This window comes from Nicotiana tabacum, chromosome 5 (assembly GCF_000715075.1).
Source record: "Nicotiana tabacum cultivar K326 chromosome 5, ASM71507v2, whole genome shotgun sequence".
Lineage (NCBI taxonomy): Eukaryota > Viridiplantae > Streptophyta > Magnoliopsida > Solanales > Solanaceae > Nicotiana > Nicotiana tabacum.
In genome coordinates, this window is record NC_134084.1 from 115,163,096 (window position 1) to 115,180,548 (window position 17,453).

At 36.0% G+C, this 17,453-nt stretch overlaps 1 protein-coding gene across 1 annotated transcript; it reads left to right on the plus strand.

Annotated features, from left to right (window-relative positions):
* The first annotated feature begins 1,989 nt into the window (after positions 1-1,989).
* On the plus strand, positions 1,990-11,985 carry LOC142181215 (transcription elongation factor SPT6-like). Its single transcript, XM_075253979.1, has 17 exons — positions 1,990-2,325; positions 2,462-2,560; positions 3,559-3,688; positions 3,757-3,841; positions 3,967-4,120; positions 4,196-4,331; positions 4,453-4,720; positions 4,849-5,058; positions 5,140-5,265; positions 5,354-5,740; positions 6,478-6,585; positions 6,674-7,453; positions 7,613-7,754; positions 7,826-9,000; positions 9,180-9,389; positions 10,249-10,717; positions 11,360-11,985. Exons 1-17 carry the CDS (start codon positions 2,292-2,294, stop codon positions 11,776-11,778), a joined length of 4,932 nt encoding a protein of 1,643 aa, XP_075110080.1. The 5' UTR covers positions 1,990-2,291; the 3' UTR covers positions 11,779-11,985.
* The last annotated feature ends 5,468 nt before the right edge of the window (positions 11,986-17,453 follow it).

The window sequence follows — 17,453 nt, forward strand, 5'->3', positions numbered from 1 at the left end:
ATGACATGGTAGATCGGGATCGAAACGTGAGGGACTGAAAATTGACCCCAAGTCCCACCGGGCCAGAACCCAAGATCAGAATGTCTGTCCTCGAGAACATTAAATCCGTGATCCCATAATCGACCCTGACCCCGAACGAGCTTGAGGAAACATTGCCAGCGTAATCAATAGAAGGACGAAATAACAAGAGGCCGAATATCTGTGACTGGTCGGATATTACGGCGTGAATCTCGGCATGTATCAATAAGGAACCGGCAAATCATCGAATCAAGAGGTTTTTACCACTTATAGAACTGTACCTAAAGTTGGACTCCACTACTATATAAAGGGGATCTGGTTATGTAAAACACATTGTAACACGCATCCCAAAGCAGTATATTATTATTTTTGTAAGTTACTGTTCTTCTGTATCTTGACATCGCTCGAATTGCATCCAGTTCAAGTGTGGCTGACTTTCCAAGGCTATAGCTGTTCAAGTTGTGACTTACTTTATCATTGTTTAGTTCAACTGCATCTTTAATTTATCGCTTTGTGTCAATTTAATCCACATATCCTTAAAACCAGTTACAAATTCAATTGTTATCCGATTTTGAGGGTAAACAATAAGATTTGAAGTTTGTCATCACCATATCTTTAATAGTCATTGACATACATTAAAAATTTTCGAAACTTTGAATTCGAAAATTAATTTTTGTGAAATTATTATTTATTTGGATTGAATGCTATTGCAAATGATTGTTAATATCCTCTGGAATTTATATCTCAAATTTGAAAAAAAAATGCTAAAGATTCAAGGTGACTTTGGTTAGAATTTCAGATTGAACGTGAAGAAGACATAAACAAATTATATACATTTTGTATGTCGGATGTAGAAAAAATATCAAGTTGTGGATAAATTGTAGACCTTGACCAGATTTATATATATTTTGTAAATAACTTTAGTTACTTTCTATAAATAGGAAAACACAAGTAAACCAGATAAATAAGTTTGAAATTTTTATATATACAAAAAAGTCACTTTTAGTTACAAAGTCTTTTACTCCTTATAGCTTACTATTAAACTAGTGTTAATCTAAAACATTAACACTATGTTTGGATCATTGTTACCCATCGTTTTATAATGTATTGTATCGTTTTATAGATACAACGTTTGAATAGATAGTATCGTTTGTTGTTGTTAAAAATATTTTTGTTGTTTGATTTGATTATATCACAATGTACTATTACTGATAAGTTCACTAAAATACCCCAATATTTTAAATAAAATTTATCAAGCACATAAAAATAATTTAAGAAAACCTCTTTCTACTAATTTATCAATAATTACGTAGCTTGGAAACAAGAGCAAAAACCTAAAAAAAGGTTAAATAATATTAGCAACAAAAAGAAAAAAATTAAAATGATGGAAAGAGACAAAGAATCGAACGGAGACTTGAATAAAAAGAATGGGGAAAAGCAAATCTAGAAAAGATGGAAGAAGACAAAGTAGGTCAATATATTGGAGATTTGGAGTTAAAATAAAAAAATAGTGATAACATAGAATATGAAGTAATAAGTAGGGCATAATTGGAAAAGAAAATATGAAACGATCCCACTACATCAAATCGGTTGTTTCATAAAATGAGGTTTTTGGTTGTTGCGAAACAATGGATTAAACAATACGATACAAATAATTTTAAATAAACAATCAAAATAAATATTATTTTGGGATAACGATACAATGCGATACAATTGGTAACAACCATCCAATCAAGCTGTAAAATTAATACTTTTATGAAAGTGCTCAATATAAATATTCATCAAATCAATATTTTAAAATTTCAGTTGATTTGTTTTGGAATAACAATACAATGCGATACAGTTGGTAACAACCATCCAATCAAGCTGTAAAATTAGTGTTTTTATGAAAGTGCTCAATATAAATATTCATCAAATCAATATTCTAAAATTTTATTTTTAATCAACTATTTAGAGCATTATAAATTCATTGCCAATTCGCCTCATCAAAATAAACAAGTCCCGTAGCTCCTGCCTGCCCCTTTGCATTGCCTTTTGCTACTGTGTCAGTGCCCCGGACCGCCATAGTGCTTACTCTCCTCACGCGACATATATACACATATTTGTCCATCTTGTATATAATTTCAGCACCTTTTGCTGTTGAGTAGCAGGGAGAGGAATCGAAGCGAAAAGCCTAGGGTTTGGTTTCAATTTCCACATAGTTCTGTGTGCAAACTTTGTGAAATACTAGGGTTTTCATTGTGTCCTAAGTTTCGTCTTCGCATTTTGAGAAAATGGCTGGAAAAAACGTGATCTCCGATGACGAAGGTTGTTTTTCTTAAACTTATTTTTTCGAAATTTTTCGAGAAATATGTTTCTTATATTAGCTGAAAAATGTTACTAGTAATTATATGCATGTATTTTTTATGCTATTTTATTGATAAAAATCAAATTTGGTGAGCAGACGAAGTTGGAATTGAGGAAGAAGAGAGGGACGAAGAGCCTGTTGATGGAGACGCAGTAGATGAACGGGACGAGGAGGATGAAGACGAAGAAGAAGACGGTATTAACCCTAATTTTAATATGGTTGAATTTTCATATTTTTTTAAAACTTATTATAATGAAGATTGACTGTGTTTTACCTTTGTTATTGCTTGAATTGTGGAATGAGACGGGCCACAACGGAATTGGAATGTTTATAGAGGATTCATACTAGACCCAACTAGTTTAAGATTGAGGCTTGGTAGTTTTTGTTTTGCTAATGCTTGGTTGGAGAAGGATTAGATTTAGTGAGTTCAAGACAAATTATTGAGTATTTAGATGAACTTATCCTGAATATAGGGGTCAATGGAGTGGGTAAAAGTCGTGGGAGATCGGGGTTCAGACTTATGCTGAGTCTAAAAATGCCAGGTGATTTTTTCCCATCTTCCCGATTCTTGATGAGCAGATTTCCGGGTATGGCGGTACTTGTGGTGGTGGTGGGAGGTAGTGGGTACCGTTGGAGTCGTCGAGGCGAATGCTAGCTGGTCCAGGCACCACCATTGTTAAAAAATAAGATCCCAAATAATTGTGGAGTGGATATACAAGTTTCATAGAGCCGCATCAACTAGTTTGGTACCAAGGGATTGTTAATTGATTGCTAATATTTGTTTTGGAGTTCCAAATCACGTGGATTAAGGTTTAAGGATGCATGGTTAGTCGAATCGGCATTTTGTTTTTGTAAGGAAGTGGATCAACTTACCTTGAGGATGTGGATTTGGTGGCTACACTGTTTTTTCTGTTCCGGTTAAGTGCAGTTATACTCAGTAAACTCAACCCCCCCCCCCCCCCGAAACAGCAGTTACTGCTCCCAACATTAAAGGCTTTTAGCCTGTTATTAGAGTTATCAGATGGACTAATAATACATGATGTTGATATTATGGAGGATAAGATAGGGAAGCCTTTATGGAATAAAACAATTTATCTTTGGCTGTTTTCTCTTGTTTGTAAAGTTTCGCTACTTGTTTTGAAGGTTTCTATGTACTTGTTCTAATCGGGTATTCTGGTGCTTTATTTGGGCAGAAGAAGGTCAGGATGAATATGAAAAAGATGGGTTTATAGTAGATGATGTGGAAGAAGAAGAGGAAGAGGATGAAGAAGATAGAGCTGACAGTGATGATGAGAGGCAAAAGAAGAAGAAAAGGAAGAAAAGGTGAGTTATTTTTTGTAGTATTGCATATTTTTTCTCGTGTATGGTTGCCTTATATATTGCTGTTTCAGGGAGTCAGAGAGGAATTACATGCTTGACGAAGATGATTATGAACTTCTCCAGGAAAGCAACATTGCGGTGCCTCGTCCGAAACTTGTGAGTTGTCATTTTTGCTTACTGATATAAACACACAGACAAACACATGTATATACATTTCATATGTAGTATATTGATTTGTCAGTCATTGTTCACACCTTCTGATTTTCACCTTGGCCGATCAGGAGAGCAAAAAGTTCAAGCGGCTAAAAAAAGCTCAGAGGGATATGGATGATGCGCGTTCTGGTTTTTCTGAGGAGGAGGAGTTTGACGAAACTGGGAGGCGTGGGCGTACAGCTGAGGAGAAGCTCGAGCATAGCTTATTTGGTGATGATGAAGGTAAATGCCATTTTAATTGTCTTCTTTGTTGGGGTCTTTCTCATGATGTTAATTGAACTCCCGGAATATTTCCAGGGCAACCACTCGAGGATATTGCTGAGGAGGAAGAGCGGCTGGAGGAAGAAGAGGATGCTGACATTGGAGAGGAAGATGAAATGGCCGACTTTATTGTTGATGAAGAAGAAGTTGATGAACATGGTGCTCCTATTAGGTATAGCATTTGAAATATATGTGGCTGTAGGATTCATCTTGATGTTTTATTAGCTCTCTGGTTTATCTCACATTGTTTTTTTGCCCCCTCTTAGTTGCTTACCTCTTAATTTCTGATGCAGAAGGAAGAAGGTGAACAAAAAGAAGTCCAGGCAGGCATCAGGAGTTTCGTCTTCTGCTCTCCAGGAAGCCCATGACATATTTGGTGATGTTGATGAACTTTTATTGCGTCGAAAACAAGACCGGGCAAAATCAGGCAAGCACGACGAATCTGGTGAATGGAGTGAAAGGAGACTTGAAGATGAATTTGATCCTACTATTCTAGCTGAGAAGTATATGACAGAGAAGGATGAGCACATTCGGAAAATAGATGTCCCTGAAAGAATGCAGGTGCAACACAAACATTTTCTTTGTGATTGCTTTTACACCTTAGTTTTCTTGTCTGGGTCGATTGTGTTATTTTTCTTGTTTGCTATGATACTTTCTTAACAGTAGAGTTTCTTGTTAATTCTTCGTAGGTATCCGAGGAAAGCACTGGTCCTGTGCCACCTGAAGCTATTAGTGTGGAAGAGAGTAACTGGATCTACAATCAGCTTGCTGCTGGCGTTGTGCCTTTCTTTAAGATTAAGAAGAAAGATAGTGGGAAAAGTGATGAAGAGAGTGAGCTACCAATAGATAAAGATGACATTATGAGATTTCTGGATTTGATGCATGGACAGAAGCTTGATGTGAGTTCTAAACCTTAACTAGGATTTGATCTTGTCTGTGCCTGACATTTGAAACTCCGCAAATTTTTGCTTTTTTATTAGGTCCCATTCATTGCCATGTACCGGAAAGAGGAATGCATGAGCTTATTAAAGGATCCAGAAGAGGATGAAACTAGTGATGATGGCCCCAATAATTCTGACAAAAAGCCTGCTGTAAGACGGCAGAAGGTGAGACTTGTTGTCAAAGTATTGTGGATTGTCCCATGTCGAGAAACTTGGGAATATGAAATGAATATTGAAAGAGATTATGCTACAGGTGCTTTGGGCAATCCAAGATTTAGACAGAAAGTGGCTCCTCCTTCAGAAGCGGAAGTCTGCGCTCGAGTTATACTATAAGAAGCGCTTTCAAGAAGAGTCCCGTAGGGTGTATGATGAAACACGTCTAAAGTTGAATCAACAACTCTTTGAATCAATTACAAAATCACTCCAGGCGGCTGACTGTGAAAGAGAGGTTGATGATGTTGACTCAAAATTTAACTTGCACTTCCCACCTGGAGAGGTTGGTGTGGATGAAGGACAATATAAGAGGCCAAAGAGGAAATCACAATACAGTATTTGCAGCAAAGCCGGCTTATGGGAAGTTGCAAGCAAGTTGGGATATAGTGCCGAACAATTTGGTTCACACATGTCTTGTGAAAGTATGGTAAGTGTGGTCTTATAAGTTCCAAATCTGCTGAATGTTGGAGAAAGTAAATTTGCTTTCATGTTAACTATTGCCTTGATCGGGGAATCACTGGAGGGGGTACCGTTTACTGATTGCACCAATACATTTGAAATCACTTTTAGAACATCATTACTTCTGAACTCTCGATCTGCTTGTTGACATACAATCAGAAATGAGATGTGTTCAACTATGTAGACAGTAAAAATGATGACCTGAGTTAATTTAAATATGCAATCTCTCCCACATAGACATGCATCTTATTTGCAAAGGATGACATGCTAACACCCATTTATTTATGTTGGATACCAAGCTATCTTATCAATATATTTTCAAAAAAGCCTTCGATGTAGTGATGAAATTGTGATACATAATCAATCCTATTTGTTTTGTTCATTACTAAAATGAAAACAGGCTCTTTTAAACAGGGTTAGAAAAGCCAATCCAGTTGTTTACTTGCAGCCAGTGGATGAGATGCCCTTACATGTAGTTCCAGTTCCTTTAGTTAAGACCTTTAAATCACAGAATCCTGAGACTTATATTGCAGCCCCCAAATATTCTCCAAATAGCTGGTTGTTCCCTTCTTTTCCTCATTCCTGTTGCTGGAGTTGTGTTTAATTTCTTTCTGAAGTCATCTCTTAGTTGCAAAGGGAGATGAGGATAACATTTGACCTAGTTGGAACTAGGAAATGACAGTGAAGCTGTGAATTTTCTTGCAGGGGGATTTGCTGGAGGATGCTAGGGAAACACCAGAGGAGATGGCGTCGAACTTCACCTGCGCAATGTTTGAAACACCGCAAGCTGTGCTTAAAGGCGCTAGACACATGGTATGAGGATGTTTATGCAATACTTACTTTGGGACGATTTTGTTGCCATGTTTGACTGTAATAGCTAACTCTCATTGAGCTATTTTAGGCGGCAGTTGAGATAAGCTGTGAACCTAGTGTCCGGAAACAGGTGCGTAAGACCTTTATGGATGACGCCAAAGTATCAACGAGTCCTACTCCTGATGGGAATGTGGTGATTGATTCCTTCCATCAATTTGCTGGAGTAAAGTGGTTACGGGATAAACCTCTCTCTGATTTTGAGGATGCACAGTGGCTTCTCATACAGAAGGCTGAAGAGGAGAAACTCCTCAAAGTTACTATCAAGTTGCCCGAAGTTGTTCTTGACAAGCTGATAACTGACTCGAGAGATCATTATCTCAGTGATGGTGTGAGTAAATCTGCTCAGTTATGGAATGAGCAGAGAAAGTTAATACTTGAGGATGCATTTTTCAATTTTCTTCTGCCTTCGATGGAGAAGGAAGCTAGGTCGTTGCTGACGAGTAGAGCTAAGAGCTGGCTGCTTTTGGAATATGGAAAATTTTTGTGGAATAAAGTGTCTGTGGGACCATATCAACGCAGAGAAAGTGATGTCGGCTCTGATGAAGAGCTTGCGCCCAGGGTTATGGCTTGCTGTTGGGGCCCTGGAAAGCCAGCAACTACTTTTGTGATGTTGGATTCGTCGGGAGAGGTTCTGGATATCCTGTATGCTGGGTCTCTCAGCCTTCGTGGGCAGAATGTTAATGATGAGCAGCGGAAGAAGAATGACCAGCAGAGACTGTTAAAATTCATGATGGACCACCAACCACATGTTGTGGTGCTGGGAGCTGTAAATCTATCTTGTACACGGCTTAAGGAGGATATTTATGAGGTGTGCATCCTTGAATTTTATTTGATTGCAAATGTCTGATTAGGGATAAACTGGCGGTATTCTGGTAGGATATGGTGCCATATTATAAACATTTTCTTAATCAGCATAATTTCTTTATTGAGGTGGCTAAAGTATTTCTTGACTGTTTTTGTGGTTCAGATAATTTTCAAAATGGTGGAGGATAATCCAAGAGATGTTGGTCATGAGATGGATAATTTGAACATAATATATGGAGACGAAACCCTTCCACATCTCTATGAGAATTCCCGCATTTCAGTGGACCAGCTCCCTGGGCAGTCAGGTAATTACTTTCCTGTGAACTTTTATACAGCTATTAGGATTTAGCAGCACTTATCCACTCCAGGGTTTTAGGTATTGTTAGGCGCGCTGTGGCACTGGGACGTTATCTTCAAAATCCTTTAGCAATGGTAGCGACATTGTGTGGACCAGGCAGGGAGATTTTATCTTGGAAGCTGAGTACTTTAGATAGTTTTCTTACACCAGATGAGAAGTATGGGATGGTTGAACAGGTTATGGTTGATGTAACTAACCAGGTGGGTGTTGATCTTAATTTGGCTATAAGTCATGAATGGTTGTTTGCCCCTTTGCAATTTATTTCGGGGCTAGGTCCCAGAAAGGCAGCATCTCTTCAAAGATCCTTGGTAAGACAGCAGACAATCTTCACTAGGAAGGATATCTTGACTGAACATCATCTTGGTAAAAAGGTATTTGTGAATGCAGTTGGCTTCTTGCGAGTAAGGCGTAGTGGATACACTGCTAACAGTAATACATATATTGACTTGTTGGATGATACAAGGATCCACCCAGAATCCTATGGTCTTGCACAGGAGTTGGCCAAAGATATTTATCTTAATGATATCGGTGAAGAAAATAATGATGATGATGAACTGCTTGAAATGGCAATAGAGCATGTTAGAGAGAAGCCACATCTGGCGAGGTTACTTAAAGTTCCAAACTACGCCAAAGCCAAAGATCGTCAGGACAAAGAGGAAACTCTCAACGATATAAGGTTAGAGCTGATGCAAGGGTTTCAAGATTGGCGTAGACAGTATGTGGAGCCAAGCCAGGATGAGGAGTTCTATATGATTTCTGGCGAGTCTGAGGAGACACTTTCCGAGGGAAGAATTGTGCAGGCAACAGTTCGCCGAGTTCAACCTCAGAAAGCTATCTGTGCTCTCGAGTCTGGATTGACTGGCATTCTTACCAAAGAAGATTCTTCAGATGATTGGAGAGAGGTCAATGATTTGACTGAAAAAATGCGTGAAGGTGATATCTTAACTTGCAGAATCAAGTCGATCCAAAAAAATCGGTACCAGGTTTTCCTTAGCTGTAAAGAGAATGATATGAGAAATAATAGGTATCAGAATAATCAGAACTTGGATCCATACTACCATGAAGATCGCAGTAGTTTACAGGCTGAAAAGGATAAAGTTCGTAAAGAAAAGGAGCTTGCAAAGAAGCATTTCAAGCCAAGGATGATAGTTCATCCTCGATTCAAAAATATAACGGCAGATGAATCAATGGAGGTACGTTATTGATTATCTTCACAGATATTGAATACAAACTTGGTGCATAGTTCTTATGATGCAACATTGCAATAAAACATCTTTTCTTTTGTGACAAGCGTGAATTAAGCGTTTTTAGAATGGCGATTCTAGCATTTGATGCGTAAGCTATCTTGATACTCTCTTCATACTTTGTGCAGTTCTTGTCGGACAAGGAACCGGGTGAAAGTATCGTACGTCCCAGCTCACGCGGACCATCTTATTTGACTTTAACTCTCAAAGTGTACGATGGAGTTTATGCTCACAAGGATATTGTGGAAGGTGGAAAGGAACATAAGGACATAACAAGCTTGCTCCGTATCGGAAAAACACTGAAAATAGGAGAGGATACTTTTGAGGATTTAGATGAGGTACTTTGACAATTTTTCCAGTTATTTTATATATAATGAGAGTTGTTCCTAATCTAGTTTTTGGTATCTGTTTTCGTTTGGTTTTGTGGGAGGGAGCATTGCAGGGAATAGAGAACATATGTTCCCCGTAGTCAATATGAATTGCGGGATCAGCTATCTTCACAGGTCATCCAGCTGGAGAAAAGAGTTGTATAAAGCAACAAATAAACAAACAAATTAATAAGTAGTAATAAATGGAAATCCTTAAGATGATGATGGTTGATGCTCTCTGAAAGTAGAACTAGAACATAAGTAGGAATGCAGTTAGCTTGCATTAATGCCATTGTTGAGAGGAAATAGAATTTGTTCTCTCTCTCTCTCTCACACACACTCTCTCTCTCTCTCTCTCTCTCACAGAGTCCTCTTCTCCATATCTCTTTCTTTACATCTCCTTGTGCAGAAACAAAGGTTTTGTGCTCAAATAGTGGACAAATACATTGGGCAAGAGAGGCTGAGTTTGATGAGTGAAGGACCTGGATTTGCTCACTTTTTTCTTACTATTGTTAGAGCTGGTTGGAGTACTTAATTATTTGCTACTTCCTTTTTATTACCAAAAAAGTATTAATTGCTCCCAAGCATTTTGCTTGTTGGTATTTAGTTGGTGGTGGCTTTCTCTGATATGTTTATTATCTTGGGTTGATTGGAGCTAGAAACTTCATGGGGATTTATTGTACATTTTGTGGTCCTTGGCAAATTTTCTTAGGGCACTTGTTTGATTACTTTATTCATCTCCTGGTACAATACATTTCTTGGGTGTATTCTATTTTATTTTCTTGGAAACACTAAGAATCTCATTCGTTTTGTGTTGTGTTTATTTGAGGTAATGGATCGGTATGTCGATCCATTAGTAGCTCATTTGAAGGCAATGCTGAATTACCGCAAGTTTAGGAAGGGATCAAAGGCAGAAGTTGATGAACTTTTGAGAATTGAGAAATCTGAGTACCCTATGAGGATTGTCTATAGCTTTGGTATTTCTCATGAACACCCTGGGACATTCATTTTGACTTACATACGGAGTTCCAACCCGCACCATGAGTATGTTGGTCTGTACCCGAAAGGATTTAAATTCCGCAAGAGGATGTTTGAAGATATTGATCGCCTTGTGGCATATTTTCAAAGACATATTGATGATCCCCATGACTCTGCACCATCAATACGATCAGTTGCAGCGATGGTACCTATGCGCAGCCCTGCAGGTGGGGGCTCAGGATTTGGTGGCAGTTGGGGTGGTTCATCCAATGATAGTGGTCGAAGAGGTGGTCAGTCTGGGGACAGAGATTCTAGACCAGGTAAAATTTTCTGTTTTTGTCCGTCTCTATTCTCTCTTTGTCTGTTCTGTTTCTGCTTCCCCTTTGTTTCATGATGAAAGGTTGCTCTTCATCAAATTCTGAAAGCTCTAAACCAACCTTATTGGTGACTTCTCTTTAGACACCTGCTTTTTCTTCGAAATAGGTGGGGGCCTGTATTTGCAGCTAGTAGGAATTCCTTTTTTAAATACATTCTCTCCAGCACTGTTTGGCCCGTATCTTCAAGTTGAGGCGGCATGTCCCTTTCTCGTTTCCCCCTAAAAATATTTCTGGGTTTTGGGGGGGGGGGGGGTTGGGGTTTCTTGTGGTCTATATTGGGGGCGGGCATTGTTTCAACTGCTCTCCTTTTTCCCTCAAGATCTCAACGTTTGTTGGTCCCTCAACTGAGCAGGTTAAGATTTGTGACTTATTTGCCCTAAATAAGATTTTCAGGAAACTCTCTTGGGGGTGAGAGAACGTTTACTGCTTATCCTACTGTGTACACTGTCTGTCTATGTCTAGAATGTGTTTCATTCCATTGGAAGTTTATCCATTGTTGCTCTGTAATGTACAGTTGTTCATTGAGGTTGATAAAAGAGCAGAAAGATGCATACTGATTGCTAGTGGACTTTTCCGGTTTTGCAGGTAGAAATGACTACAGAAATCGAAGCAGTCAGGATGATCCAAGTGGGTTGCCGCCCAGGCCCTATGGTGGTGGTGGTCGTGGGCGTGGGCGAGGACGTGGTCGGGGAACATATGGACGTGGTAGAGGAAATAACGACAATGACGGGCAAGATTCAGATTATGGCACTCAAAAGTGGGGTTCTAAGGAAGGTGGAGGAGGATGGGGTGCAGAAGTCCAAAATTCACCTGCTAGAGACACTTTCTCTGGTGGTTGGAGTGGTGGTGGAAGTGGTGCCGGAGGTGGTAGCGGAGACGGAGGTGGTTGGGGTGCTAATGGTGGTGGTGCTGGCTGGGGGCAGGATACCGGTGGTCAGTCCGATGATTCTGGCTGGGGTGGCGGTAAAAAGGGTTCACAATCCGGTGGCAGCGGAGGGTGGTGACTATCTATGATCACATCAATTCATTTGATCAAGTAATTTGTACTTATGCAGCCCTTTGGATGTATAACCACTGGCTTGTTTTCTTTTTGCAAACATTGTTATCCAGGTTTCAACTTTGCATTCTGGAATTGAATTGCTAAGTGTAGCATCTTTGTAATTATGCCTCTATGTCCGTCCTCCTCATAATGTTTTCCCTTCCCTGTCAAAGGTTCTACTGTTATTTTTATTGTTTAATGCTCTATTCGTCTAATGTAGCTTGACGAGTAAATTAAGAAGTTAAAAATCATATTTTTGACTAATGGAGGGAGGTGATTTGCTCTTTAATAGAAGGATTAAGAAGATATATTTTTCTTGTTGTCGTGTTTTTGTTTCTTCCGGTACTCCATTATATTTCTTGTTCTGTCATCTTATGCGTGGGAAGAAAATAAATTTCTCTGAACATTGGCTTCTTTACCAGTGTTTGATCGGTGTATCTATATTTGGGTCTTTCCTTTTCTGATCGAAATATGTCTGTTTGATTTGGACAATCCTGGGGCTAGTACCTCAGATGGCATAGTATTCTTTTTAATTTTTACAATAATTGTGGTAATTAGATCAGCTTGCGTTTCTTGACAATTCCCTAAGGGGTCGTTTGGTTGGAATATAGTTTATACCGGTATATTAAAATTAATACTGGGATAACTTATGTAATTTGTTTTGCTAACCAAACATTGTATTAAGGTGATATTAAATTTTTATATTACCCTTATACCTTCTTATACTTCATACCAAACTATCCCTTTAAGTGTGTTTGCAAACTTTTGCCCACAGGTACTAGGGCCTCGCATTTTTATCTTCTATTTCGCCTCAAAGGATTTGAACCTACTCGTCATGGTTTTCATTTCATTGATGCGTAAAACCCTTAAGCCAGGTGCCGTAGTTGAGTTGACAGATGACAGTAATTTTTGACATCAGTTTTTTAGCTAGAGTTTAACAATATATTTCCAAATTTGTTAAAAAATTTGATTTGAGTGAAGTTTGGTTTGAAGATAAAAGATCTGTTTGGACATAATTTTTCAAAAGATATTTTACTTTTTTTCCCCGAAAAAACATGAAATGTGACTTGTACCCATAAGTTTTAAAAACTATCAACAATACCCAACAACTCTAAAGAAAATTCATATAAAACTAGGGGTAGACATTCGGTATTTCGGTTCGGTATTTAAAAATTTTGGTTCGGTATTTCGGTATTTGGTTTATCAATTGTGTATACCAAATACCGTACCAAAATATTTCGGTACGGTTCGGTATTTCTTATTTTGGTTCGGTACGGTTTCGGTATGGTTTCGGTTTAAACCAAATCTTCACTGTCTAGAGCTCCCAGCTGAAACATAATAGAGGATCATTTAGATACAATTTCAGCGTTTCCCTACTCATTACTACATAAATATCTCAGTAGGAGAATTCCAGGAATCGCATCAACAGATTGCAATCATAAGAGAACGTTTCCAATTCATTGTTGATTAATGTATCAGAATCAGTATTGATCGTATAATTATTATCCAGCTGGACTTTAGACTCAGGGTTGATCGTAATATTATTACCCAGTGGGACGTTTTCGTTTGAAATAGTGTTAGGATTCAAGTCCGGATTATCAGCATGGATTGATGATTTGGATCGAGAGGTACGTTGAACAAAGTCGATGGCAACGAATATGGGAGATTTTTGGGAGTTTGAAATAAGAAGGAAAGTAACGAAGATTAGCAAAAGGAAAAAAGAGAGGATGAATGGGTATTTGCGTTGCTTCAAGATATCTTGCATGGACGATGAAGATGAGGATATAGCCATTTTTTTGGATTGAATATTCTGTGTCTATTCTTTTGTGATCTCTCTAGCCAGAGAGATGTGGGAAAAAACAATGACGTGAAAAAACGCAGAATACACATTATACCGAAATATCAAAAATTCAATACCGTATGTCGAACCGAATTATCGAAATTTTTGTACCGAAATAAACCGAAAAAACCCGAAACCGAAATACCAAATTAATTCGGTTCGGTTCGAAATTCGGTTTTTCGGATTTTATGCCCACCCCTATACAAAACAAGCGAAACAAATCTGAAGAAAATTTATACAAAAGGTTCTAGCAAATTATCTTCAAATTTTATCTTTGCGGTGGATTGTCACAACAACTTTGGCGAAAGTTTTCTTCTGTTTATAGAGAAGGACAAAACCACATGAGTTTAGTGAAGGAAAAGTGGGTAGATATGAATTAGTAGGGTCATAATAACATAAAATGGGTTTTTATTTCATTTTTTTATTTTTATAAAATACAAAAGTTTAGAGTAATTTTTGATTTTTTTAAAAAACCAAACGGTGGGCCAAAAACAGCTCTTGAGCTGGTTTTGGATTTGGGCGTTGGGATTTGAAAATTTGCCAAAATATGAATAAAATTTATAAATAAACAGGTATTTGACCAAAAAAATTGAAAAAGATTTGGCAAAATCTATGAAGAAACGGGGGGTTATATAGCCGAAGTTTTGTAAAATTGTCTAGGCAGTGAATCTCGCATGACAAAACTCAAAACTGTATACAAGGAAGAGGCAGTAGACTTGTTATCTCAATGATAATTGAAGTTGTGGTGAAATATTTTTCATAATCCATAAATAAATTAAGAAAAGAAGAAATGGATAGGTAACAACAGCTTTAGAAGAAGTGAAGTTGAAAATAACAGTTGGGCATTACATGTGCATAAATTGAATTTGGTCACGGGTGCTTGCGGTGTGCCCCACAACACAAAATTAAGAAGGAACCTTTGTGCCCGTGAATTTGATTGGATCGTTTTGTTCATTGTACTTGAATCCGTTTTATTATTTATTGCATGGTCTAAATTTCGTTTTTTGTGTATCAAAAAAAGTTGTTACCATCATATTAGTGAAACCGTAAAATTATTCCCATGTCTTGTTTCTCAGAGTAGTAAACAAAACTCGCATTGCTTTTAGTACTTTATTGCGGGATTTAGTTATTCTTTTACGATCTCATAAATAAAACAAGTATTCCCTCCATTCAATTTTACTTGACACATTTTGATTTTTCACGACTCTTAAGAAATAATAAATGAAGTGCATAATTTACCATAATACTCATATTAATTAATGCATATTTTATTGGATTTGAGAAAATGATTTGAAATGATTAATAAATACAGTAGGTATAACAATTTTTTTTTGTCATCTCTTGATATGCATAAGGTGACAAGTAAAAATAAAAATCTATTTTTAGTATACATGCCAAGTAAAAGTGAACGAAGAGAGTACTAAGTTATGAGTGAATTTATGTATAACTTTATGCACGGTAAACAATAGATTAATTAGACCCGAAATAATTGAATTCTACATAATTACTCCCTGTATTACTTAGGGCATCTCCAAGGATGTACTATTTTTTGCACCAAATCTAAATTTGGTGTAAAATTTGGTATTTTTTTGCTCTAATGGAACACCAAATCTTGCACCATTATCGTGCATGAACGACACTATTCATCAACACCAAATTTAATTTATTATTATTTTATTCATATTTTTATTTTTTTGGACTTTTAATTTATCATATATTGTGTATATAATTAATTTTTATATTAAGATCTTTATAATTTTAATTTTATATCCTATTTTTTTGATATATTAATTTTTGTATATATTATATTTATATAAAATTATAAGTTAATTTTATTATTATTATAATTGCATAAAAAGAAATATAACCATTATTTAAAAATAAAAAATGCAAATATAATATATCTAATGTTGCTAAAATTGAAAAGTGAAAACTAAAATTTAGAAAAGAAAATTAACAATACATAAAATAAAAATATATTATAATTAAAAGTACATCAAAGGAGGATACATTAAAACTGAAATTACATTAAAAAACATAAAATATAAGTTTAGTAATCCGCTATGTCATTTCCAGGTGCACCAAAATTACCAAAAAACTGTAATATTTATTTAGTTATCTTTTATCGATGATTTCACTTTTAGTTAATTTATTCTTTAAAATAATTTTGTAATAAATAATTATATAAGTGGTGAATGTGAATTATATATGATGAATATGGAAAAATGAAAAAAGATAGAATTTGTTTGAAGAAATAAAAAATGAAATTTAAATAGAAGATAATAATATAATATAGAAGAGAGAGAAGAAATATTTTTTTTGGTGTAAATAATGGTGTAATGGGTGGAGTAACTTTGGTGTTACACCGTTTTGGTATGAAATTTGGTGTTAGGGTTGGAGATGGTCTTGTACCTGCATAACTTTATGCAGGATAAACGGTATAATAATTAGACCCGAAATAATTGAATTCTACATAACTACTCCCTGCATTACTTATACCTGCGTAATTTTAACCAACAACTAAACCATCCCTTAATTAGTTAACAACTTCGAATGAGGAAAAATTAAAAACAAGAGAAGAGCGACAGTTTATTATTATTTTTTATTTTTATTTATTTATTTATCTTTTTAAGACTCATTCAGGTTTTTACTCTTGGTTGGTTTTGATCTTTTATGTTTCAAAGTCAATAAAAAAGAGTAATAGAGTAAACTCAATAATATGTTATCCTTTCTGTTTTATTGGTTCACCTAGAAATAGGTTAGGCTTTCTATCCAAATCAATGAGAAGTTTCTATTTGGTTGAGCGTCCTCTTCGAAATTCAAATAAAGAAAATGAAAAGGTAGATATATAATAACTAAGTGTGGCGATTGCTTACCATTTGACATTCACCCTTTACATAAAGTTGAGAGCAAGAAAGTCTGTTTTTAAAGTAAATTACCTTACCTAGTGTCACTTTATTTGCCCGTTAAGCTAGAATTTTAATACTCCACTAGTTTTTCTTCTTACGAGATTTTTTTTTTGGGGTCCAATTATCCCTTTTCTCTATGTTGGTTTAAGCACAAAGAGTTAAATATCCTCTATCTTCTCCTTTTTAAATATCGTATGATATTTTATTTTTGAACTGATTTTTAGTATAGTAATAATGTTGAAGTGTTCTAAACATAATTAGAATACATGAAAATAAGATTCTTCCAATAGGGTTGGATAGAGATAGAAAGATTTTGTACACATGTTTTTTGGAAAATAAATAACATAAAATTTCAAGAACTTGGTACAAAAATATCACCTTTTTGTATGAGAGTTTTGTTTAAATTTTAATATCATTTATACCAGCTAATTCTTCAAGAGTTGTCTTCTTTTTATGTGAATAAATTCATTAGAAGGAAGTGGAAGTTTAGAATAAAAATGTTATTTTATGGAAATAAAATCCATGTTTAAAACAGGAGACACATTTCAAGCTATTATCGATTTAAGTAAATCACTAATCAAACAATCGTTCCACTATGCTTCTATCTTTATAAAAATCATACGACCAAGAGTTAAAATTAACATAATTCATTATGCTGGAAAAAAGAAACAAGACTTGGGCATCAATTAATTGTAGTTGCCTATATTAATTCATAATATCATTTCTGTATGTTTAATCAACTTTTGCTAAAAAAAATTAATTAAGAAATTACTCGACTTAATTAATTCAAAAGCTCTAGGTTAGCCTAAAATATTTTGAAAAAATTACTATACCTTTTTTTTCAAAAAACTTTTAGCCATATTTATGTTGACAAGACAAGGGACCAAAGTT

Bases quoted from the DNA above. Each gene is read 5' to 3' on its own strand.
- LOC142181215 (XM_075253979.1), top strand. From the start codon at position 2,292: ATGGCTGGAAAAAACGTGATCTCCGATGACGAAG. The intron at 5,266-5,353 runs GTGAGACTTGTT...ATTATGCTACAG, and splicing joins CTGCTGTAAGACGGCAGAAG to GTGCTTTGGGCAATCCAAGA. The intron at 7,755-7,825 runs GTAATTACTTTC...CCAGGGTTTTAG, and splicing joins CCAGCTCCCTGGGCAGTCAG to GTATTGTTAGGCGCGCTGTG.